General features: G+C 41.1%; 1 protein-coding gene across 2 annotated transcripts in view; it reads left to right on the top strand.

Annotated features, from left to right (window-relative positions):
* Positions 1-25,240, top strand: part of BEND2 (BEN domain containing 2) — a 268,497-nt gene that overhangs the window by 135,420 nt on the left and 107,837 nt on the right. For both annotated transcript variants that reach the window (XM_053707395.1, XM_053707394.1), the window contains exon 4: positions 13,314-13,385. In XM_053707395.1, coding sequence (XP_053563370.1) covers positions 13,314-13,385 — 72 coding nt within the window. The remainder of the gene's footprint in view (positions 1-13,313; positions 13,386-25,240) is intronic.

Here is a 25,240-nt window from a genome sequence, read left to right as displayed (position 1 = left end):
CAGGCTTCTAAATTCCCTGGTCAGCAGATGTAACTTCTAAGTCTACATTCACTAAAACATTCCTTTCAAAGGGTAGACCTTATTCGGGCCTGGCTTGAAGGAAATTATTGCTGACATTACTGGAGGTAAAGGGCCACACCCTTCCTCAGGACAGGGCCCAATCGAAGGCCAAACAGTCTAATTCTTCGTGCCTTTTCGTATTTTCAAGGCAGGAGCAGCATCAACTTCCTCCGCTCCAAAACAGGAAGGAACTTACTGCTCGTTACAGACAGGGTTGGAAAGGCAACCAGTCATGGAACAAGGGCAAGCAGGCCAGAAAACCTACTTCCGCCCTAAGGACAGCATGAAGTCAGGGCCCCCTTTCGGAGACGGATCTAGTGGGGGGCAGGACTCTCTTCTCTTCGCCCAGGCTTGGGCAAGAGATGTACAGGATCCCTGGACGTTGGAGATTATATCTCAGGGATACCTTCTGGATTTCAAAACTTCTCCTCCACAAGGGAGGTTTCATCTGTCAAGGTTATCAACAAACCTAGTAAAGAAAGAGGCATTTCTACAATGTGTACAAGACCTCTTAGTGATGGGAGTGATCCACCCAGTTCCGTGGACGGAACAGGGGCAAGGGTTTTATTCAAATCTGTTTGTGGTACCCAAGAAAGAGGGAACCTTCAGACCAATCTTAGATTTAAAAATCTTAAACAAATTCCTAAGGGTTCCATCGTTCAAGATGGAAACCATTCGGACCATCCTACCCATGATCCAAGAGGGTCAATACATGACCACAGTGGATTTAAAGGATGCCTACCTTCACATACCGATTCACAAAGATCATTATCGGTACCTAAGGTTTGCCTTTCTAGACAGGCATTACCAGTTTGTAGCGCTTCCCTTCGGGTTGGCTACGGCCCCGAGAATTTTTACAAAGGTTCTGGGCTCTCTTCTGGCGGTACTAAGACCACGAGGCATAGCGGTGGCTCCGTACCTAGACGACATTCTGATACAAGCGTCAAGTTTTCAAAATGCAAGTCTCATACAGAGATAGTTCTAGCATTTCTGAGGTTGCACTGGGTGAAAGTGAACGTAGAAAAGAGTTCTCTGATTACCACTCACAAGGGTTCCTTTTCTAGGACTCTTATAGATTCTGTAGAGATGAAGAATTTACCTGACGGAGTCCAGGTTATCAAAGCTTCTCAATGCTTGCCGTGTCCTTCATTCCATTCCAAGCCCCATCAGTAGCTCAGCTGCATGGACTGTATCGGCTTAATGGTCGCAGCAATGGACATAGTGCCATTTGCGCGCCTACTCTCAGACGCTGCAACTATGCATGCTAAGTCAATGGAACGGGATTACTCAGATCTGTCCCTTTGCCTAAATCTGGGACCAGGAGACCAGACGATTCTCTTCTTGGTGTTTGTCACGGGTTCATCTGTCCAAAGAATGACTCTTTCGCAGACCAGAATTGGACGATTGTAACAACAGATGCCAGCTACTAGGCTGGGAGCAGTCTGGAACTCCCTGAAGGCTCAGGGATCGTGGACTCAGGAGGAGAACCTCCTCCCAATAAACATTCTAGAATTAAGAGCCATATTCAATGCTCTTCTAGCTTGGCCTCAGTTGGCAACACTGCGGTTCATCAGATTTCAGTCGGACAACATCACGACTGTGGCTTATATCAATCATCAAGGGGAACCAGGAGTTCCCTAGCGATGTTGGAGTCTCGAAGATAATTCTGCTGGGCAGAGTCCTCACTCTTGCCACCTGCTCAGCGATCTAATCCAGGGTGGAGAACTGGGAGGCGGATTTTTTAATTCGCCAGACTTTTCATCCGGGGGAGTGGGAACTTCACCCGGAGGTATTCTGCCCAACTGATTCATCGTTGGGGCAAACCGGATCTGGATCTCATGAGCATCTCGCCAGAACCGCCAAGCTTCCTTGTTACGGATCCAGGTCAGGGACCCGGGAGCGGTGCTGGTAGATGCACTAGCAGCCCCTTGGGTTTTTCAAACATAGCTTATGCTGTTTCGACCTTTTCCGTAGCTACCTCGACCTGATTGCCCTAGGATCAAACAGGAGAGAGCATCGGTGATTCTGATCGCGCCCTGCGTGGCCACGCAGGACCTGGTATGCAGACCTAGTGGACATGTCGTCCTGTCCACCAATGGTCTACTACCCCCTGAGGCAGGACCTTCTTAATTCAGGGTCCTTTCAACCATCCAACCTAATTTCTCTGAGGCTGACTGCTTGGAAATTGAACGCTTGATTCTATCAAAGCGTGGGGTTTTCGGCTTCGGTTATTGATACATTAATACAGGCTCGGAAACCTGTTACCCGAAAAATTTACACAAGATTATGGCGTAAATATTTATCATTGGTGTGAATCCAAGAGCTTACTCATGGAGAAGGTTAGGATTCCTAGGATATTGTCTTTTCTAAAGAGGGTTTAGAAAAGGGCTTACTCGCTAGTTCACTAAAAGGGACAGATTTCTGCTCTGTCTATTCTTTTACACAAGGTCTGGCAGAGAATCCAGAGTCCAGGCTTTTTGTCAGGCTTTGGCTAGGATTAAGCCTGCTATTTACAGCTGTTGCTCCTCCCGTGGAGCTTAAACTTGGTTCTTAAAGTTCTCTCAGGGTGTTCCGTTTGAACCCCTTCATTTCCATTGATATTAAGCTTTTATCTTGGAAAGTTCTGTTTTTGATGGCCTATTTCCTCGGCTCGAAGAGTCTCTGAGTTATCTGCCTTAACATTGTGATTCTCCTTATCTGATCTTACATTCAGACAAGGTAGTTCTGCGTACTCAACCTGGGTTTTTACCCTAAGGTTGTTTCTAACAAGAATATCATTCAAGAGATTGTTGTTCCATCCTTATGTCCTAATCTTCTTCAAAGAAGGAACGTCTTTTGCATAATTCTAGACGTGGTCCGTGCTCTGACGTTCTACTTACAGGCAACTAAAGATTTTCGACAACCTTCTTCTCTGTTTGACGTTTACTCTGGACAGAGGAGAGGTCAAAAGGCTTCGGCCTACCTCTCTCTCCTTTTTTAGCTTCGTAGCATTATACGCTTAGCCTATGAGACTGCTGGACAGCGCCTCCTGCAAAGATTACAGCTCATTCCACTAGAGCTGTGGCATCCACCTGGGCCTCTGTTGAACAGATTCTGGCAAGGCTGCAACTTGGTCTTCACTTCATACCTTTTTCAATTTTACAAATTTGACACTTTTGCTTCTTCGGAGCTGCTTTTTGGGAGAAAGGTTCTACAGGCAGTGGTTCCTTCTGTTTAATGTTCCTGCCTTGTCCCTCCCATATATCCGTGTACTTTAGCTTTGGTATTGGTATCCCATAAGTAATGGATGACCCGTGGACTGAACACACTTAACCAAGAGAAAAATCATAGTTTACTGCTTACCTGATAAATTTATCTTCTCTTGTAGTGTGCCTTCCATACCTCCCGTCCACGGCCGCCCTGTCTTTTTTGAGGCAGGTTCTAATTTTAAATTATAAACTCCAGTCACACTGCACCCCTATAGTTTCTCCTTTCTCGTCTTGTTTCGTCGAATTGACTGGATATGACATGTGAGGGGGAGGAGCTATATAGCAGCTCTGCTTGGGTGCTTCTCCTTGCAACTTCCTGTTGGGAAGGAGAAATATTCATAAGTAATGGATGACCGTGGACTGAACACACTACAAGAGAAATAAATCTTATCAGGTAAGCAATAAATTATGTTTTTTCTGCCCTCAGAGTATTTGTATAAAATATACCTGTACACACTCACAAACACATGCATAGAAAGTGCTTTCTTTAATAGTCTACCCTAGTTCAGGAGGAGGATGTTGTAGATTTGATACAGCTTAGGTATAATGAAATAAATAAAATACATCTTTGTTTAGAAAAATTATAAAGTCACTTTTAGTCCAAAATATTTGGAACTGGAACATTCAAGTGAGTGTGATTTAACCTTTCCTCTGTAATCATAATCTTATATTAAAATTTCTCTAACTCTCACCCTGATTTCTGTTGTTAAAGAAATAGTGATCGGCACCATATATGGGTACCAAGTACCCATAAATGGGCATTAGGAGAACATAATACGCAGGATAGATTCAAGTAGAAAATCATATGATTACTGTAAAAAAAAGGATTTGTATATGAGATTTGAAAAGAGATGAATACGTTGATTTTAATGAGAATCTCCCTCATATCAGACACAATACTGAGTTGTGAGCTGTAGAGAAATGAAGGTGTTTTTTATTGTCACATGCTGTATGTAGTGGTCACTGTAGCAGTGTAAGGCTTAGTTTCCATTGGGTTTGTAAAAGTGTGGAACACATGGTGGTAAAAACAAAAAGGGTTTTTATCACCAGTTTCCACAATGTACCACCTCAATGGAAGCTAGGCCTAAGTCGGCTGCAGCTACCAGGATCACAATACAAGCATTAGGCAAGTTTCAGTTGATCATTTGTAGCTCCCACAGGAATACGGATGGTGCTTCTTTACATTAATTCCCTTTTGGCAGTCTGAGGAATGATTTGTGGCCGAATTGGCTCTTCAAAATAACAGCATTAACATTAAGCAAATAAGCTGTTCTCCAGCACCTCCCCACCCACAACCACCAAGAGATGTATCTAGTGCTCTGCAACCACTCTCTCTCCCACCTGCACCTCCACTCTACCTGTTCAGTATCCTGGGTGTTGTAGTTCCCAGGGAAAGCTAAGAGGAGCTGAGGTAGGTGCCAAGTACAAAAATGCAATCATAGCCAGATGGGACTTGAAGAACAAAAAAAGCGGTGCTACGGGATAAAATTTAAAGTCCAAAAATACTTTTATTGGTTTTTACCACAGCATGGAACAAGTAAAACAAACACTTGCAAGTGTAAAGTAAGAGCTTGACGCGTTTTGGCTTACGCCGTCATCAGAAGCCTTAACTCCATAATCCTCCATCTATCCTTATTTGTCAACAGATGTATTACATCACCAGATGATTAACACAGTAATTAACCTCTTACAGACTGATTCTCTAATTTGATACCCTCCAATACTGGTATGTTCATTATCATTAAGTATTATGCATATGTGAATAAATCTGCCCTTAAGTGCTATATACTCAATTGTTAAGTTTATCCTATATTATTTTATTTGTATTCTTACTCTGATATAAGCTTGGTCAACATACCTTGTTTATTTAAGTATATATGTTTATGTTAATACATATGCCCTTAAATGCTATATAATCAATATTAAGCTTATACTATATTCATTTTATTTGTATTCCTTACTTAGATATAGGCTTGGGTGACATACTTTGTTTCCCCCTAAACTTGTACTTTATGATACTATATTCCACCCTGCTTAGTGGGAAAAGGTCTTATTTTATAGGAAGCCTCCTTACCTCCCATAACATTTATTAAATCTGCTTCAGTATTTGAAGCCTAATGGTAGGCGAGTTTGCATGGAAACTATCCAAAAGCCTCTCTTTTGGATAATAACATGTCAATATTCCCCACCTCTCTCTTTAGGACACACTTTTTCTATCACTTGCACCTGAAGGTTTTTACCATTTTCATTGTGGTGTGTTATGAAGTGTGCCGCTAGTGCAGAGCACGGGGTTGTGGTGGAGATGTCATTTAGGTGCTCTCTAATGCGCTCTCTCACCTCCCTGGTGGTCATACCCACGTATTGCATCTTACATTCTGTGCATTGTACCATGTAAATAACATATTTAGATCTACAGTTTGTACAACTTGTGGCCTCATAAACTCTCTGTGTTGTGCATGATTGAAACCGTTTAGATACAACTGTATGCCCACATGCTTTGCAATTAATGTTATGACATTTAAAATGTCCTTTACATGTTAACCAACTACTTCGTCCTACTTTCTTTTGGCTGACTACACTGGGAGAGAGATGATTGCCAAGAGTGCGATTCCGTTTAGACACAAAACAACAGCCTTTCTTGACAGTATCATATAAGATATTATCTCCTTTAAGAATTGGAAATTGTTTTTCCACTATCTTTACAATTCTACCGTACTGGTTGCTGAATTTTGTTATAAAAGTGGGCTTATCCTTGTTATGTTCCCTCCTAGGTTTTAATTTTGTCCAATAAAGATCCCTCTCCTATCAAGACCTTCTGATTTTACTATGGCATTTTCTATTACTTCACTCTTATAACCCCTCTTCAGAAAGTGTTGCTTTAGTTTAAGACACTCTGCTCTATATTACACATATCTTCTGAGCTATTATCCTCAGTCTGATGCATTCCCCTTTAACTTAATCCCAAAACCTGTGTACTTGGGATGTAGGCTCCTAGCATGGAGGATGGCATCTTGACTGTAAATGGCTTACGATACAATCTCCACTTTTAATTCCCTTCTTTATCTGCATCACCTTCAAACCACACCATACACATGAGATTTTCATCCAATGCTACTGTATAGGTAAATTTTAAACAACATCATTGGTGTTAAGATATTGGATGAATCCTTCTACCTCCATCACTGAACCTCTCCAGATGAAAATCAAATCATCTATAAAGCGATGATAGAAAGGATGTGGTCTTTATAGGGGTTACCATCTCCATAAACGTGGAACAGCTCCACCAACCCATGAATAGGTTGGCATAGGAGGGGGCAAATTTAGCCCCCATCACTGTTCCACGCTTCTGGAGATAGTAACCCCCATCAAACAGAAAATAATTGTGATTTAACAGAAATTTTGTCACTCTAATGACGCAATCCTTAAAAGGTTCGTCATAGTTGGTAAATTTATCAAGAAAGAATCTAACTGCCGTTAATCTTTACTGTGAGGATGCAAGAATACAACCCTACTACATCCACAGTTATCCATAGGTAACCATCTTCCATGCTTCATTTTCCACTAGTCTCAAGAGATGCTTAGGTGTCTCTCAGATAACTGGGGATAAGTTTAAACAGTGGTTGTAGAAATGAATCAATCCAAGAGGAGAGGTTCTCAAAAGGAGAACCTATTCCAGAGGACTATTGGGCTTCCCTGCACTTTTTCCAGGGACTTGTGCACTTTTGGTAGATGATGAAAGATTGGTATTATTGGCTCTGATACAAAAGAGATATTCTAATGTAGAATCATCTATGATGCCTTCTTCTCTAGCATCATCCAATATATCGTACACAAGTCCCTGGAAAAATCCTAGTTGGATTGCTGTGAAGCTTGCAATACACCTCTTCATCTGCAAGCTGCCTCTCTGCTTCTTTGATATAATCCCTTTCCCACATAATAACTGTATTACCCCCCTTATCTGCCCTTTCTATACACAATATTATCTCTCCCAAAACGTGATTTTAGTGCCTGTCTTTGTTCATGGTTAAGGTTATTGGTACCTTTTTCATCCGTATCTTGGAATGCAATAATTTTAGATCATCTCTACACGTTTATGGAAGGTTTCTAACACCTCCCCCCCTAGTTTAGTAGGATAAAAGATGGATTTTGGCTTAAAGCCACACTACCCTTTTACAAGCCCAATGTTATTTTTATAAGTCTCCATTCCAACTCTAACAGAGACATGTAATCATTTGCTTCATCAAAGACTACATCACAATGTGCACCCATAGTTAAAGGGGACAGGTCATCTATACCTTCAAATGATACTTCATTAGTACTTGCAAAATACTTTTTTAATGTAAGCTTTCTCACAAAGCAGTTTTAAGTCAATAATGGTGTCAAAAAGGTTAAAGTTACAGCTGGGAACAAAATTTAAACCAAGACCTAAAACATTCATTTCAGATTTGCTAATTGATTCTGTGGTCAAATTAATGACTGCTAGATTTTGTATTTGTTCCTCGCCTTGGCGGCTCTCAGCCCATATCTTTTTGTCACTTGGCCGCTTACCTCTCCTTTTCCTTTTTCGTGTACAACCCCTATTCCCTGTTTTGTTACTGCCTGCTGAAAACCTGATTTTCATCTCTTTTTTTATTTTTAATTGTATTAGCGTTACTCATATCTGATGTTTTCTTTCTGACTGATGTTTCTGTCTGATTCTGTATAGAGCCCATTACATTACTATGCTGCATTTCTATTGTCTGTACTATGTCTCCTGGACTACTAGCCATACCTTCTGATTGATTTGTTTCTTGTGATTCTCTTGTCACTGGGGTCTCACTACCACTTAACGGGTCTTCGTGTGCCTGATCCAGTATGCTAGAAACTTGTTCATCATCAGTTGAAGACAAATCTGTATCTGAAAAGGAAAACGACACATGTTTAGTTTTGTCCTTTTGTCCCTTCTTCTTATAAGAACGTTTGGATCTGTTTCTTCTTGACTGGTTACTAGGCCATATGTACACACTATTACTTTTATAATCAGCAACATCCCTATCAAATTTCTTTATTTTTAGAGAGTCTATATCACTCTTGATAGCTGTAACTGCATCCCTGAGTATTTCATCCAATCTCTTATACTCTTTATGATCCAGAAATAATTTCAAATCCTTCTGTAGTTCTGTTATCTCTGATCTTAAATTTTCCAAATGTGCTTTCTTATATTTAATTAGCATCAACATCAAACCTGATGAACACTCCGATAGAATAAGGTTCCACTCATTAATAAAATCCTGATCCGTCACAATAAATGTAGGGAACTTGTAAACTCTAAGCCCTCTTGGTATGATTTTTAGAGAGATGTACTTCTCCATTATGTTAACATCCCACCATGCTTTATATTCTTTAATTAACAAAGCTTCCATTTTTTGAAAAAACATCAGTTATAGTAGTCTTTTTAGTCTTATCTGATAATAACACATCTAATGATCGTCTCATATGTTCCATGTCAGTAACTGCCCTCAAGGAAAATGGCACATATCCATATTGCTGTGTGATTATACAAATATTCTTATATTCAGAATCTCTATGAACTTAGATTCTTTTTAGAAAACCAAAAGCAGTGTGATTTGAGACAAAAAGCCTTGGTATTCTAATGTGTCCCCTTTGAAGCATAAGCAAAAAAGCTGAAGCAAAAAGCAGAACACTGGTGTATCAATACAATGAGAGTCCCACAGAGAACATCGGCAAAAGAGGGGTACAGCAAAATATGAGGAAGAGGACAGACTTATTAGTCTTGAAACAGTCGGCGCTGTCAAACCACTCAATGCTTATTACTTCTCCAGGCCCATTATATCAGGACCTAACATGCTTGTGCATTATACAATTATCCATGTTATATTGTAAAAATAAAACTGGGTAAACGGAATCCCTTACCGGTTACATCAATTGACTGTCCAGGGTGATACAGTAATGCGGTGAAATCAATCCGGTTTAGTGCAAAACACTCTTTAGGCTACCTGTGCTTGTGTACTTCTTGGGATATCCCCTCTCGATGCTCGTTACTCACGCTCTAGCTTACGCGGTCATCCGCGCTGTCGCGCTGCGTGACGTCATCAGGGGCCGACCCCACTCACAGCTCCGTAGCAACTCCGCAACAGGCTCCGACTCCAGTCTTTGATCACTCAGCAGGCAAAAAGGGAAACCAGTCAGGTAACAAGTAGATCCATGATACACCAGTTTGCATGCAGGGCACAGAATACACAAAATCCCGGCAAACCGCTAACTGACCTCCTCCAGTCAGTGTAAATTAGACTTGAAGAACAAAAAAAGCGGTGCTATGGGATAAAATTTAATAGCCAGATGGGAGACAGGTAAGTGGTCAGTATTGGGGTACTAAGGGCTAATATATTAAGACCCTTGGCATGCTGGCCCATAGGTTTGTCAAGCCCCGGGATAGAGGGCTATGCCTGCGAGTCACTGTTCCCTATAAACCACCTTTAAATAAGATGAGTAACAGAACAGTCTCTTGATCAACTATACATTTATATAAATTAGAAAGAGCTTATAAAGTATAAATGACAGAAAGATGTAAAACACAGTAATTGATTCTCTCTTACAATAGTTACTTTTGTTATTAACCAACAAGTTATTAACATCAAAGTAATGGCAAACTCAAAGCAAGAAACATAAAATAAAAAAAAAAATCTATTTTTTATTAAACTATTGCTTTAAAAAACCTTTCATAATATGATTGTTTTTTGTTTAGAAAATGACAAAAATGTATACAGTCTACAGCTGGTCCCAACTCACAAATAACTGTTATGAGAGCGTTATAAAACTTTGATAGATCAGTAAAGTAATCTTAGTGTGATCTTTTGAAAATCTGCTCTGTTGATCCAGAGATTTAAAGCCTCAAAGTTATGTTCAAACGATGATATTTTTAAGTGATCTATAATATGACATAACAGGCAGAGTTTGTGTTATTAACGCCAGTGTTTTTCTGTACAGTATCATCATCATTTTAAAAAAACTTATTTATAAGAAAATCAAATGAAATATTATAGTGATCCAGGAGCAGAAACACATTTGATTGTTATGATGATTTTTAAAGGGTAATTGAAGATAAGCACATTTTTTGCTTCACTAATCATGTTTATTCAAGATGTCTTTTCTTACTTCTGAAAAGGGCCTGGCCAGAGAGGTACACTAAAGGACCACTAAATACAATAGAATTGCATAATTAACAAGTGCATACAAAAAAAGACAATGCAATAGCACTTTGAATTTCATTTTTTTCTGTCAAATTTAACTCCCCCCCCATACGCCGGCCCCCTGTATCATTTGACAGCCATCAGCCAATCACATACTAGTATACATATACCTTGTGCACATGCTCAGTTGGATCTGGTGCCTCAGAAAGTGTGTATATAAAAAGACTGCAAAATTTGATAATATAAGCAAATTGTTGTCTCTTAAAACTGTATGCTCTATCTGAATCATGAAAATGTAATTTTTTCTTTAGTGTCCCTTAATTCCACATGTTAAAAATGATCATGCAGATATTTTAAAGAAGGGAACATAGAAACTAAAAAAAAAAAATCTGAATTGGAGGTTAAAGAAGCCGCAGTTTCTAAAATTAGTTTTGGCTACTAATGTTTTGAATTTGTCTTTATACATCTACGTTTCTATAGAGAGGTTCTCAGTTTGGATATCCAGTATCTATTGAGCAGCAGTCAAGGGGTTAAATGGAAAGAAAAGACCAACGTAAACTTTCATGATTGAGATAGAGCATGCAATTTTTGCTTTATTCTCTGTGGTATCCTCTGTTGAAAAGCATAAGTGGCTAGGTATGCAATACTGGGAACTAGCTTCTGATTGTGTGAGCCAATGCCGAGAGGCATATATGTATAGCCACCATTTAGCAGCTTCATTCCAGTAGTGCATTTCTGCTTCTTTAACAAAGAATATCAAGAGAGTGAAGCACATTTGAGTATGCTCCATCGGAATAATGAAAGTATAAGTTTGGGTTTTATGTTTAAATAAGCAATTGTTTATTTATTGTATCTTGTTAAACATAGGGGAAATTAAATGAAAAAAACAGTACTGCATTGGTTTTATCTTGAAAAGGTAGGGCATTTGTCTTGTGTTCTGATTATAAAAGTTCTGTAGTAGGTTTACATCCAACACCATAATTTATTGTTTGAAACTAAAATTGGGTGATATACTGTATAGATGTCATTCATTTTAATGAGATTACATATTTTACTGGTCTCATTAATAACACATGGCCATCTTCCACATTCCTGAAATCTAGTGAAGTAGCAGGAATAGTTTCACCTCTTTACAGTCAAAGGAAAACTCAATGGCCCCTATTTAAGAAAGGTCTTGCGGACCTGATCCGACACTGCGGATCAGGTCCTCAAGACCTCGCTGAATGCGGAGAGCAATACGCTCTCCGTATTCAACATTGAACCAGCAGCTGACAAGAGCTACTGGTGCAACGCCGCCCCCTGCAGACTCAGCAGGGGGGTGTCAATCAACTTGATCGTACTCGATCGGGTTGATTTCTGGCGATTCCCTGTCCGCGGTCCGCTGCCTTCATAACTGCTGTTTCTGGCGAGTCTGAAGACTCGCCAGAAACACGGGCTCACAAGCTCCCTACGGAGCTTGTTAAATGGGCCCCAATATATTTATATGTTTTCTAGATGTTATTTAAAATCTATGAACTGTCATTTGTGGATTACATGGCATGGAACTGTATGTTAAACCTCACCCTCAAATGGGTTAAATACTCAGATAAAGTCCCTCTTGGGAGCTGCAGAGAACTGCTGGTCACAAATATGAGCTGTAGTGCTTGTGGCTTCTGATAAGGTCATTGCTTTTATGTTTTAATCCTTTTGCCAGGGTTAAAAACATAAAGTTCTTCTATGAGAAGTGCAAAAATTACATATCAAGCATGTCATTGTTACACTACAATGTTTTTTTAATTCCCCTATCTTTGCTTTCTTTTGTTTTTGTATTGTTTTTTTTAATATAACATTTATCTGTGTGAGATGGGGACCTACTGCTATGTTAAACTTGAGTTGTCCAGAGTGATATGAATGAGCTTATATGATATTTCTTAATTATATAGGGGCGGTTTTATTGAAAAAATATATTTACTTTTTTTTCCTTTCATATTCCACTTTCACACTTGGTAAAGATGTCCTTCATTGCCTATTCAAATAATTATAAGGCCAGTGATAGGAGGAGGTAAATGCGGTTAAGCATATCATGTAAGAGGGAAATTGGTTCAAAACAAACAACAATAATAAAAAAATTAAAAAAGAGTATTGTATTATTTTTATTAGAATGTCCATTTAATGTAAAAAAAAATTTAGTCTATAGTCTTGCTGGTCTACTTTGAAGTTAGAAAAATATGGTCAATTAATCTATTATTTTCTTTCTTTCCTTTTCATTTCTCTCTCTCTCGTCTCTCTCTCTCTCTCTCTCTCTCTCCCCCTCTCCCCTCTCTCCCCTCTCTTTCTCTCTCCTTTCTTTCTTTCTTTCTTTCTTTCTTTCTTTCTTTCTTTCTTTCTTTCTTTCTTTCTTTCTTTCTTTCTTTCTTTTTCTTTCTTTCTTTCTTTCTTTCTTTCTCTTTTTCTCTTTCTTTTTTCTTTCTCTTTTTCTCTTTCATTTCTCTGTCTTTTATCTCTTTCTTTCTCTCTCTCTTTTGCTTTCTTTCTTTCTTTCTCTCTTTCTTTCTTTCTCTCTTTCTTTCTTTCTTTCTTTCTTTCTTTCTTTCTTTCTTTCTTTCTCTCTTCCTTTCTCTCTCTCTTTCTTTCTTTCTCTCTTTCTTTCTTTCTTTCTTTCTCTCTCTCTCTCTCTCTGTCTCTCTTTCTTTCTTTCTTTCTTTCTTTCATTCTCTCTCTCTCTCTCTCTCTCTCTCTCAACTCTAATTCTCTATTTTTTTTTTTTTCAAAACTGTAGATTTTGGTTATTAAACTTACAAAAACTTAAATGTGTGCTATAATCCTAAATTTGCAGATGGGGAATCAAGCCCAGGAATTTGACAACGGTGGCAATGTACCATACGACTATGATGTGGAGTATGATGGTGTAAGTATTGGAAACTCTGTTTTGCATTGTTTTGTTTTCAAAATTCAAAAATGTTGCTTATGAAATTAAAAGTACACTTTGATCTCATGTTTATGCAAGTGGCATCCCAATATCACCATTAATATGATACACTAATATAAAATTAATAATATTTTGACTTATAGATGATGTTTCATGCATTCCAGGTTTGACATGTTTGCACATGTGCAGCAACTCTGCCTCATATACCTGCAGTGTAACCTAGGTTCCAAAATGGTGGCACTCATAATTAGAGGGTGCGTAAAATGTATTTAGTGTTTAATGTCCCTTTTAAAACATTAAATTATCCAAATTTATTGTCAAAAAAAGATTCTTCTAACAGTTTGGCTTTTTTCACCCTCAATTTGTGCGATTCTCCAAGGCCCAGCAATAATGAGATTTAGAAAACACTTTATAAAACTTTTATTATCAAACTAAATGAAATAATAAAAATGTTATGCACTAGTCTATTAACTTTAAAGCTCAGTGAATATGTTGTAAATGTATATAAATTAATTAGTATAATAATGCAGTGAAAAAGGTACCGTAACAACAGTTTATTTGCTTTATTTGTTTACCGCTTTAACATACAAACTACATTTCTCCAACATAGGTGTGTCCGGTCCACGGCGTCATCCTTACTTGTGGGATATTCTCCTCCCCAACAGGAAATGGCAAAGAGCCCAGCAAAGCTGGTCATATGATCCCTCCCAGGCTCCGCCTACCCCAGTCATTCTCTTTGCCGTTGCACCGGCAACATCTCCACGGAGATGGTTAAGAGTTTTTTGGTGTTTAAATGTAGTTTTTATTCTTCAATCAAGTGTTTGTTATTTTAAAATAGTGCTGGTATGTACTATTTACTCTGAAACAGAAAAGAGATGAAGATTTCTGTTTGTAAGAGGAAGATGATTTTAGCAAACGTTACTAAAATCGATTGCTGTTTCCACACAGGACTGTTGAGATGAAGTAACTTCAGTTGGGGGAAACAGTTGGCAGACTTTTCTGCTTGAGGTATGACTGGCCACATTTCTAACAAGACTTTGTAATGCTGGAAGGCTGTCATTTCCCCTATGGGGACCGGTAAGCCATTTTCTTAGATTAAGTAAAAGAATAAGGGCTTTATAAGGGCCTTAAAAAACTGGTAGACATTTTTCTGGGCTAAAACAATTACTTTGCTAAGCATATTTGGCAGATTATAACTCTTAATAGTTATTATAATCTTGGGGATTGTTGTTAAAAAACGGCAGGCACTGTATGTACACCTTTTTCAGATGGGGGCCTTTCCTAGTCATAGGCAGAGCCTCATTTTCGCGCCACTAATGCGCAGTTGTTTTTGGAAAGCAAGTCATGCAGATGCATGTGTGAGGAGCTAAGAACCACTGAAAAAGCTTATAGAAGGCGTCATTTGGTATCGTATTCCCCTCTGGGCTTGGTTGGGTCTCAGCAAAGCAGATACCTGGGATTGTATAGGGGTTAAATGTAAAAACGGCCCCGGTTCCGTGATTTTAAGGGTTAAAGTTTTCAAATTTGGTGTGCAATACTTTTAAGGCTTTAAGACGCTGTGGTGAAATTTTGGTGAATTTTGAACATTTCCTTCATGCTTTTTCGCATATTCAGTAATAAAGTGTGTTCTGTTTAAAATTTAAAGTGACAGTAACGGTTTTATTTTAAAACGTTTTTTGTGCTTTGTTGACAAGTTTAAGCCTGTTTAACATGTCTGAACCATCAGATAAGCGATGTTCTATATGTATGAAAGCCAGGGTTTCTCCCCATTTAAATATATGTGATAATTGTGACATAATGTCCAAACAAAGTAGGGACAATGATGCCACAGATAATAATATTGCCCAAGATGATTCCTCAAATGAGGGGAGTAAGCATGGTACTGCATCATCCCCTTCTGTGTCTACACCAGTTTTGCCCACACAAGAGGCCCCTAGTACATCTAGTGCGCCAATACTTATTACCATGCAACAATTAACGGCTGTTATGGATAATTCTATTGCAAACATTTTATCTAAAATGCCTACTTATCAGAGAAAGCGCGATTGCTCTGTTTTAAACACTGAAGAGCAAGAGGACGCTGATGATAACGGTTCTGACATACCCTCACACCAATCTGAAGGGGCCAGGAGGGAGGTTTTGTCTGAGGGAGAAATTTCAGATTCAGGAAAAATTTCTCAACAAGCTGAACCTGATGTTGTAACATTTAAATTTAAATTAGAACATCTCCGCGCACTGCTTAAGGAGGTATTATCTACTCTGGATGATTGTGACAATTTGGTCATTCCAGAGAAATTATGTAAGATGGACAAGTTCCTAGAGGTTCCGGTGCCCCCCGATGCTTTTCCTATACCCAAGCGGGTGGCGGACATAGTAAATAAGGAGTGGGAAAGGCCCGGCATACCTTTTGTTCCTCCCCCTATATTTAAGAAATTATTTCCTATAGTCGACCCCAGAAAGGACTTATGGCAGACAGTCCCCAAGGTCGAGGGGGGCGGTCTCTACTCTAAACAAACGCACTACTATTCCCATAGAAGATAGTTGTGCTTTCAAAGATCCTATGGATAAAAAATTAGAGGGTTTGCTTAAAAAGATGTTTGTTCAGCAAGGTTACCTTCTACCACCAATTTCATGCATTGTTCCTGTCACTACGGCAGCGTGTTTCTGGTTCGAAGAACTAGAAAAGTCGCTCAATAAAGAATCTTCGTATGAGGAGGTTATGGACAGAGTTCAAGCACTAAAATTGTCTAACTCTTTTATTTTAGATGCCGCTTTGCAATTAGCTAGATTAGCGGCGAAAAATTCAGGGTTTGCTATCGTGGCGCGCAGAGCGCTTTGGCTAAAGTCTTGGTCAGCGGATGTGTCTTCCAAGACAAAATTGCTTAACATCCCTTTCAAGGGTAAAACACTGTTTGGTCCTGATTTGAAAGAGATTATTTCAGACATGACGGGGGAAAGGGCCACGCCCTTCCTCAGGATAGGTCTTTTAAGGCTAAAAATAAGCCTAATTTTCGTCCCTTTCGCAGAAACGGACCAGCCTCTAATTCTACATCCTCTAAGCAAGAGGGTAATACTTCTCAACCCAAACCAGCCTGGAGACTCGATGCAAGGCTGGAACAAGGGTAAGCAGGCCAAGAAGCCTGCCACTGCTACCAAAACAGCATGAAGGGATGGCCCCCGATCCGGGACCGGATCTGGTGGGGGGCAGACTTTCTCTCTTTGCTCAGGCTTGGGCAAGAGATGTTCAGGATCCTTGGGCACTAGAAATAGTTTCTCAGTGTTATCTCCTGGAATTCAAGGAACCTACCCCCAAGGGAAGGTTCCACAGGTCTCAATTATCTTCAAACCAAATAAAAAGACAGGCATTCTTACATTGTGTAGAAGACCTGTTAAAGATGGGAGTAATTCATCCAGTTCCAATAGGAGAACAAGGGATGGGGTTTTACTCCAACCTGTTCATAGTTCCCCAAAAAGAGGGAACATTCAGACCAATTTTAGATCTCAAGATCCTAAACAAATTTCTCAGGGTTCCATCGTTCAAATGGAAACCCATTCGAACGATCCTTCCTACCATCCAGGAAGGTCAATTTATGACCACGGTGGATTTAAAGGATGCGTACCCTACATATTCCTATCCACAAGGAACATCATCAGTTCCTAAGGTTCGCTTTTCTGGACAAGCATTACCAGTTTGTGGCACTTCCATTCGGATTAGCCACTGCTCCGAGAATTTTCACAAAGGTACTAGGGTCCCTTCTAGCGGGTCTAAGACCAAGGGGCTTTGCAGTAGTACCGTACTTGGACGACATCCTGATTCAAGCGTCGTCTCTGTCAAAAGCAAAGGCTCATACGGACATCGTCCTAGCCTTTCTCAGATCTCACGGATGGAAAGTGAACATAGAAAAAGTTTTCTGTCCCCGTCAACAAGAGTTCCCTTCTTGGGAACAATAATAGATTCCTTAGAAATGAGGATTTTTCTGACAGAGGTCAGAAAATCAAAACTTCTAAGCTCTTGTCAAGTACTTCATTCTGTTCTTCGTCCTTCCATAGCGCAGTGCATGGAAGTAATAGGATTGATGGTTGCAGCAATGGACATAGTTCCTTTTGCACGACTTCATCTAAGACCATTACAACTGTGCATGCTCAGACAGTGGAATGGGGATTATATAGACTTGTCTCCGACGATTCAAGTAGATCAAAGGACCAGAGATTCACTCCGTTGGTGGCTGATCCTGGACAACCTGTCACAGGGAATGAGCTTCCGCAGACCAGAGTGGGTCATTGTCACGACCGACGCCAGTCTGGTGGGCTGGGGCGCGGTCTGGGAACCCCTGAAAGCTCAGGGTCTATGGTCTCGGGAAGAATCTCTTCTCCCGATAAACATTCTGGAACTGAGAGCGATATTCAATGCTCTCAAAGCTTGGCCTCATCTAGCAAAGGCCAAATTCATAAGGTTTCAATCAGACAACATGACGACCGTTGCATATATCAACCATCAGGGGGGAACAAGGAGTTCCCTGGCGATGGAGGAAGTGACCAAGATAATTCAATGGGCGGAGGATCACTCCTGCCACTTGTCTGCAATCCACATCCCAGGAGTGGAAAATTGGGAAGCGGATTTTCTGAGTCGTCAGACATTCCATCCGGGGGAGTGGGAACTCCATCCGGAAATCTTTGCCCAAATAACTCGATTATGGGGCATTCCAGACATGGATCTGATGGCCTCTCGTCAGAACTTCAAGGTTCCTTGTTTCGGGTCCAGATCCAGGGATCCCAAGGCGACTCTAGTAGATGCACTAGTAGCACCTTGGACCTTCAACCTAGCTTATGTATTCCCACCGTTTCCTCTCATTCCCAGGCTGGTAGCCAGGATCAATCAGGAGAGGGCTTCGGTGATCTTGATAGCTCCTGCCTGGCCACGCAGGACTTGGTATGCAGACCTGGTGAATATGTCATCGGCTCCACCATGGAAGCTACCTTTGAGACAGGACCTTCTTGTTCAAGGTCCTTTCGAACATCCGAATCTGGTTTCCCTCCAACTGACTGCTTGGAGATTGAACGCTTGATTTTATCAAAGCGTGGGTTTTCAGATTCTGTAATAGATACTCTGATTCAGGCTAGAAAGCCTGTAACTAGAAAAATTTACCATAAAATATGGAAAAAATATATCTGTTGGTGTGAATCTAAAGGATTCCCATGGAACAAGATAAAAATTCCTAAGATTCTATCCTTTCTACAAGAAGGTTTGGAGAAAGGATTATCTGCAAGTTCTCTGAAGGGACAGATCTCTGCTTTATCTGTTTTACTTCACAAAAGGCTGGCAGCTGTGCCAGACGTTCAAGCGTTTGTTCAGGCTCTGGTTAGAATCAAGCCTGTTTACAGACCTTTGACTCCTCCCTGGAGTCTTAATCTAGTTCTTTCAGTTCTTCAAGGGGTTCCGTTTGAACCCTTACATTCCGTAGATATTAAGTTATTATCTTGGAAGTTTTGTTTTTGGTTGCAATTTCTTCTGCTAGAAGAGTTTCTGAGTTATCTGCTCTGCAGTGTTCTCCGCCCTATCTGGTGTTCCATGCAGATAAGGTGGTTTTGCGTACTAAGCCTGGTTTTCTTCCGAAAGTTGTTTCCAACAAAAATATTAACCAGGAGATAGTTGTACCTTCTTTGTGTCCGAATCCAGTTTCAAAGAAGGAACGTTTGTTACACAATTTGGACGTAGTCCGTGCTCTAAAATTCTATTTAGAGGCCACTAAAGATTTCAGACAAACATCTTCTTTGTTTGTTGTTTATTCTGGTAAAAGGAGAGGTCAAAAAGCAACTTCTACCTCTCTTTCTTTTTGGCTTAAAAGCATTATCCGATTGGCTTATGAGACTGCCGGACGGCAGCCTCCTGAAAGAATCACAGCTCATTCCACTAGGGCTGTGGCTTCCACATGGGCCTTCAAGAACGAGGCTTCTGTTGACCAGATATGTAAGGCAGCGACTTGGTCTTCACTGCACACTTTTGCCAAATTTTACAAATTTGATACTTTTGCTTCTTCGGAGGCTATTTTTGGGAGAAAGGTTTTGCAAGCCGTGGTGCCTTCCATTTAGGTGACCTGATTTGCTCCCTCCCTTCATCCGTGTCCTAAAGCTTTGGTATTGGTTCCCACAAGTAAGGATGACGCCGTGGACCGGACACACCTATGTTGGAGAAAACAGAATTTATGCTTACCTGATAAATTACTTTCTCCAACGGTGTGTCCGGTCCACGGCCCGCCCTGGTTTTTTTGATCAGGTCTGTTGAATTATTTTTTCTGACTACAGTCACCACGGTATCATATGGTTTCTCCTATGCATATTTCCTCCTGTACGTCGGTCGAATGACTGGGGTAGGCGGAGCCTGGGAGGGATCATATGACCAGCTTTGCTGGGCTCTTTGCCATTTCCTGTTGGGGAGGAGAATATCCCACAAGTAAGGATGACGCCGTGGACCGGACACACCGTTGGAGAAAGTAATTTATCAGGTAAGCATAAATTCTGTTTTTAGAATATGTTCATACACTGGTTACAAAAATCATGCTTCTTATATGAGATTATCCTCTTACAGCAGTTGATCAATTCTGAACTCTGTTTACCAGTACTACATGAGGCCTTATCTAAAACTCAAATTGCTTTAGATAAAGATAGAGAGAGGCATCTGCTACACCAGTATACACCGATTTTCATATAACTGCATGTATTAGACACTACTATAAAGAATAATATGCACAGATGCTTTTTAAAAAAAATCCAGAATAAAACAGTTTTAAAACTTACTTAGAAGCTCACAGTTTAGCACTTTTGATTAGGTTGACTGGAACACCCAGTTAAATAAATCAGTATTCTCCTAAACCTTGGGGCTTGGTTAGGAGTCTGAAAATCAGCACAATGTTATTTAAAAATAAGCAAAACTATACATTTTAAAAAACAAACCCCTGTATGGGCTACATAAATGGATCATCTACAAAACATTTATCCAAAGAAAAATCTAGTGCATAATCTCCCTTTAATTAGTGTTGCAGTATTGCGTTAGGATCTTCTGCTTCATAAATAGAGCCCATAGCTCTGACCCCTCTCATGTGAAATGCACTGGCCATACAGTGCCTACTCACACTTCTTTGTTCCATTACTTTGAAAGTTGTATTCAGAACTTTTCACACATACGTTTTTTTTTTTTTTAGCTATTAACCCCTTAAGGACCAGGCATTTCCGACAAAAACTTCCCCAAAAGACCAGAGCATTTTTAGCAATTTTGCCATCACTACATTTAAACAGAAATAGAGCCTTTTTTATATTTACCTATCAAAACTGTATATATATTTTAGTAGACAATCTAAAGTATTGATATAGGCCCATTTTGGTATATTTCATGCTACCATTTCACTGCCAAATGCGATCAAATAAAAAAAAAAGTTAACGTTTTCTTAAACGGGAAGAGTCCACAGCTGCATTCATTACTTTTGGGAATTCAGAACCTGGCCACCAGGAGGAGGCAAAGACACCCCGGCCAAAGGCTTAAATACCTCCCCCACTTCCCTCATCCCCCAGTCATTCTTTGCCTTTCGTCACAGGAGGTTGGCAGAGAAGGGTAGGAAGATTTTTATAGTCTCTTATGGAGGGTAGTACTCTTCTAAATGGAACTGGAGTTTTAAGTAATCCTGTCAGCCTCTCAGTGAGAGCATGGATGAAAGTTAGAGTCCGTAGATGCAGGGAGAGTCTTTCTGTGAAACCATCCCGACTCATGTTAACAGCTCCTTAGCAATCAGCGTTGACGAGTTTCGCTGCCTGCTTAATTCTCTCAAGTCCATGTCAGAAGCGAGGCTACTATCTGTCACACTTGAAGGGCTGTGTTCCTGTTCCAAGGCGTTGATTCTGGTAAGATCGTTTCATTTTACGTCGATGATGTGATAAAGTAATGTAAACGAAGAAGTCAGGGTCTCAGTGGGACTCCTTTATCTTTACAAAGAATCAAGGGCTAATATCTCCTGAGGGGGGTTATTGAACAGGGGGGGGACTTTAATCATGTTTGTTATGTAATTCTGTCTGCTAATGTGTAGTGTTACTTGGGCTTGTGGTTAGATCGGAACATAACAGCCTTTTCTTGTCAGGCTGCGCAGCCCTTGTAGGACTTGGCACGCTTTTCTATGGCCCGCACGGTGCACCTTGTGACGAGGCATCACGTTTCGGTGCTCCATTTTCTATTCCTGATCGCATGGCGACGGAGAGAGTCTGTTTTGCTAGCTGTCTGGGTCTCAGGAGGTTGTAAGTGCCCCAGCCATTGGGGGGTGTTTTATTTTTTTTTCTGTCCATAATTTCTATATACCAAGTTATGGAGGATTCTGACTTTTAGAGACAGATGTCTCTGATTCAGATTCTACTTCTTGTGAAGAGTATGAAATGGTCCAGGTAATCCATGTCCATCAGTTATGTTCCGAGTGCTCTCTTCTCCCAATACAGGGAACTTAGAGTCCGACGAGCCATCCACCACTGGGGATCCCATATCCTGTGCAGCGCGTCCCCTAGAACCTCCTTTGGCTACGCAAGCAGGTGTCCCTAATGCCCTTACCCCTTCTCCGGAAGGCGGCTTGTTCCTTCCAGAGGTTACGGCATGGTTCCGCATGGCTATATCTATGGCCCTAGCGCATTTACATCTTCCATAGGAGGTGTTGCTGAGATATTGTCCGTGTTATGCTAACCGGGGCTCGTCAGGTGTGGAATCACCTGGGTCAGATCAGCCATCTGGGGAAGCGGTCTCCTCTGAAGCTTTAGAGGTCCAACCCTCGGGTCGGGGTCGTCAGTTGCCCTACTGAGCAAAGTGGTATTTAAACAGCAACTCTTGGAGTTCGGTGCACGTGTAGACAGGGACTTCTGCCTTATTCCCTTAGTCACAATATAACACAAAGAATGTCCACAGCACTTCCTTATTCCTTTACTTTATCTGTTTAAGATACAGACATAAACAGCGACGTTTCGAGTGTCACCATGCATGACTAAGAGTGGTGACACTCGAAACGTCGCTGTTTATGTCTGTACCTTAATCAGATAAATAAAGTAAAGGAATAAGGAGGTGCTGTGGACATTCTTTGTGTTATGTTGTCAGTTTCCCTGGCGGAGGTAAGTCTTGTTTTTCGTTATAGCCTGGCGCGTCTTTGTGTCCTGCTACGGCATGTTTTGGCGGTGCTGGGGGATCCCAGTACTAATAGGTTAAGGGATCCTTGGTCTTTTGTTCCAGATGGCAAGCTGGGTTAGACGTGTGGGGATGAAGTTAATCTCCTGGTTGTCTTCAGTTTTAATTTCTTTTTTGGGTATCTTATTCCAGTTCTGAGCTTTGGAAGAATGGGGTCTCTAATTGGCTGGCCTTTGGTGTACCCATTCTTCTTGGGCGTTCACCTGCGGGTGCTGCCCTGCTTTTATTTGATCCGGTTAGGATGTATTTTTTTTTTTTTTAAGAAGCTCAGGTCTGTTATGATTTCTCTGTTGGGAAATATTTCTTCTGGAATTTGATACTAGCGATTTTGTGATCACTTGAGCACTTCCGCGGAAGTCGCATGTTAAGGTGTTAGTACATTGTTATGTCTTAGATGCTTTTATCGAGTCCTCGTGGGGTCTCAAATTTTCTGTGGCCTGGTTCAGTTTGAAGTGCCCTATGTAGCAGGCTGGTCCTGATAGGGTGCTATTTCTGTTCCTTATGCCCTATATCATCCACGTGGTGTTGGGGTAACCGGCTAACCTGGTGGGTGGTGAGTTGCTCTCTCGGATGAGGAGTTTATTATTCTTGGTGTCTCGTCAGATCAAATAATCTTTGCTTTTGCTAAGAGTTTTCATGAAGTGCACCTTCCATGAGTTCCATACATTTTTTGAGGCTCTGCCATTCATGGGATTTCTGTTAGTTTCTCTTTCCAGTTTCTAAGGGAGATGTGACGTAGAAGTTAGCGCCACCGTGTCTGAAGCAGGAGGTTGTGGGCTTGAACCCAGGTAAAGCTAATGTTTTCTCATCCGTCTTGTGATTCTGGTGATAGCTAGCATTCCTAAACAGAGTTTCTGTTTTTTCATACATTACTTAGTCTTTGGACTTAGTGGAAGTTGTCCCTAGAGCCTTGTGGCCTTCCAGAGTGGCTGCGTGGCTTCACCATTGCCTATCACCCTTATGTTGTATACCGCTTTGGGTGTCCTAAGCTCTCTGTGTATGGGACATTTAGTGAATGTTCAGTGTCCAAGGTGTCTTGGAAGTGACTGTGACTGCATCGCCTTTGGTGCATAGTCTACTCCGGAGGGGGTAACCTAGTAGTTCCTCGGGGGTTATTATATATTTAAGCCGGCTCTGAATTTTCGTGTGCCCGGGTTTGTTGACCTGTCTTGACTGGAATTTTGGGGGTCTGTATCCAGATCCCTTAGGACTGATCGGAATGGCCCAGTTTTCTGGTTCCGGGACGTCTCTCTTGCAGGGAGATTTAGACTTCTTACTGGGCTGACCTTAGTGGCCAGAGGGTTGTTCTTTCGGTGAGGGCCTTTTGAGTTTGTCTACAGATTTACGCTTCAGCTACGCTGTAGTAGCCTGATGGTTAGCTTAGCTGTCTAATGAGCGGAAAATTTGCAGTTTAAAACCAACTGCAGCTATTTGCACCTTGATTGTGTGCTAGCAAGCTGTTAAGTTTTGGCTTTGCTTCCCTCCCTTTTGGGGTGAATTTGACATCTATAGTATCCGCCTGGTGCTTACGTGCAGAATGTCAGTATGAAGAAATGGATTTCTTGTGCCATGCCTTTAATGTAGTTCCAGTAGAGGGTCTCCTTTTGGGAGTGCCCTTCATCTTCAGGAAGGGGGCTGTGTCTGGGTTATGGAACCCAAGCTCTTTGGGGGGGCTGGAAGCTCTTTGGGGGGGCTGGAACCCTCCATTTTTCCCTTCCTGCGGGTCCTGATGATTCGGGGTACTTTTAATCCCTGAATCTTTCGGACATTATCAGTCACTTTTGGTTGTCAGGGATTGGTCTGATCTGTTGATCTTAGCTACGTATCATAGTTATTGTGAACTCACTTAAGGAAGAGGCTTCACGGTGGATCCCTCCTTGGCAGGTAGTTTGCTCTACCGGGTTCTGGGTTTGGTTCCTTCCTGTCCTGCCCTGTTTGAGTTCTTCTGAAGAAGAAGGTCCTGTGCGGTTTCATAGTTAGGGTCCTTATTTGTAGCAGGACGCCTATGGCTTGGAGGAGCATATTCAGATATCTGATGCTGTTTTTTCAGTGGCTCCCGGGGGACGATTTGTCTTTCAGTTGCTCTATTCTGGGTGCGAGTGAGCGCTCTGTGTAGGGGAGGGATTTTTCTCTCCTCCTTTTAAGTTTCAAGGACATTTCTGGGTCCTTTGTTTGAGGTAGCGGTGGCTTTACAAGTCCTCCCTTTGCTTTGCTGGGTCGGCAGGTTCTTTTCATAGGTGCCCTGTTTCATCCTGGTTCACTCTCATGGAGTTCATTTTCTTCATCCTAGTCCCTTTGGGTTCTGAGGGTCCTTTTCGGACTCATTTAGCTGAGTTCTTTCTTCCCCGCTGGGAGAATTTGGATGTTTCCCCTTTCTGTTGATCAGGGGTGAGTTTAATTTTGCGGGCTGCGTGCCTGTGGGACTGTCTCCTCAGAGGCTTTTGGCTCGGTCGAGTCTAATAACCTGAGCGGTCTCTAGCAAGGGCCTTGCTGGTTTTAACTGTTGGGCAGTTATTTCTACCTTTTTCCTTTTTGTCCTTTGGCTTCTAGTGAAGCAGTTTTTTTTGTCGGGAGTTTTGGGTTTTAGGCTGTGGTGCCCTCAGAAGGGGCCGCCTTTTGTACCCGCCCA

The sequence above is a fragment of the Bombina bombina genome, chromosome 3 (assembly GCF_027579735.1).
Source record: "Bombina bombina isolate aBomBom1 chromosome 3, aBomBom1.pri, whole genome shotgun sequence".
Classification (NCBI taxonomy): Eukaryota; Metazoa; Chordata; class Amphibia; order Anura; family Bombinatoridae; genus Bombina; species Bombina bombina.
Note: the sequence above shows the minus strand (reverse complement) of the source record. Positions and strands in the feature narration are given on the sequence as shown.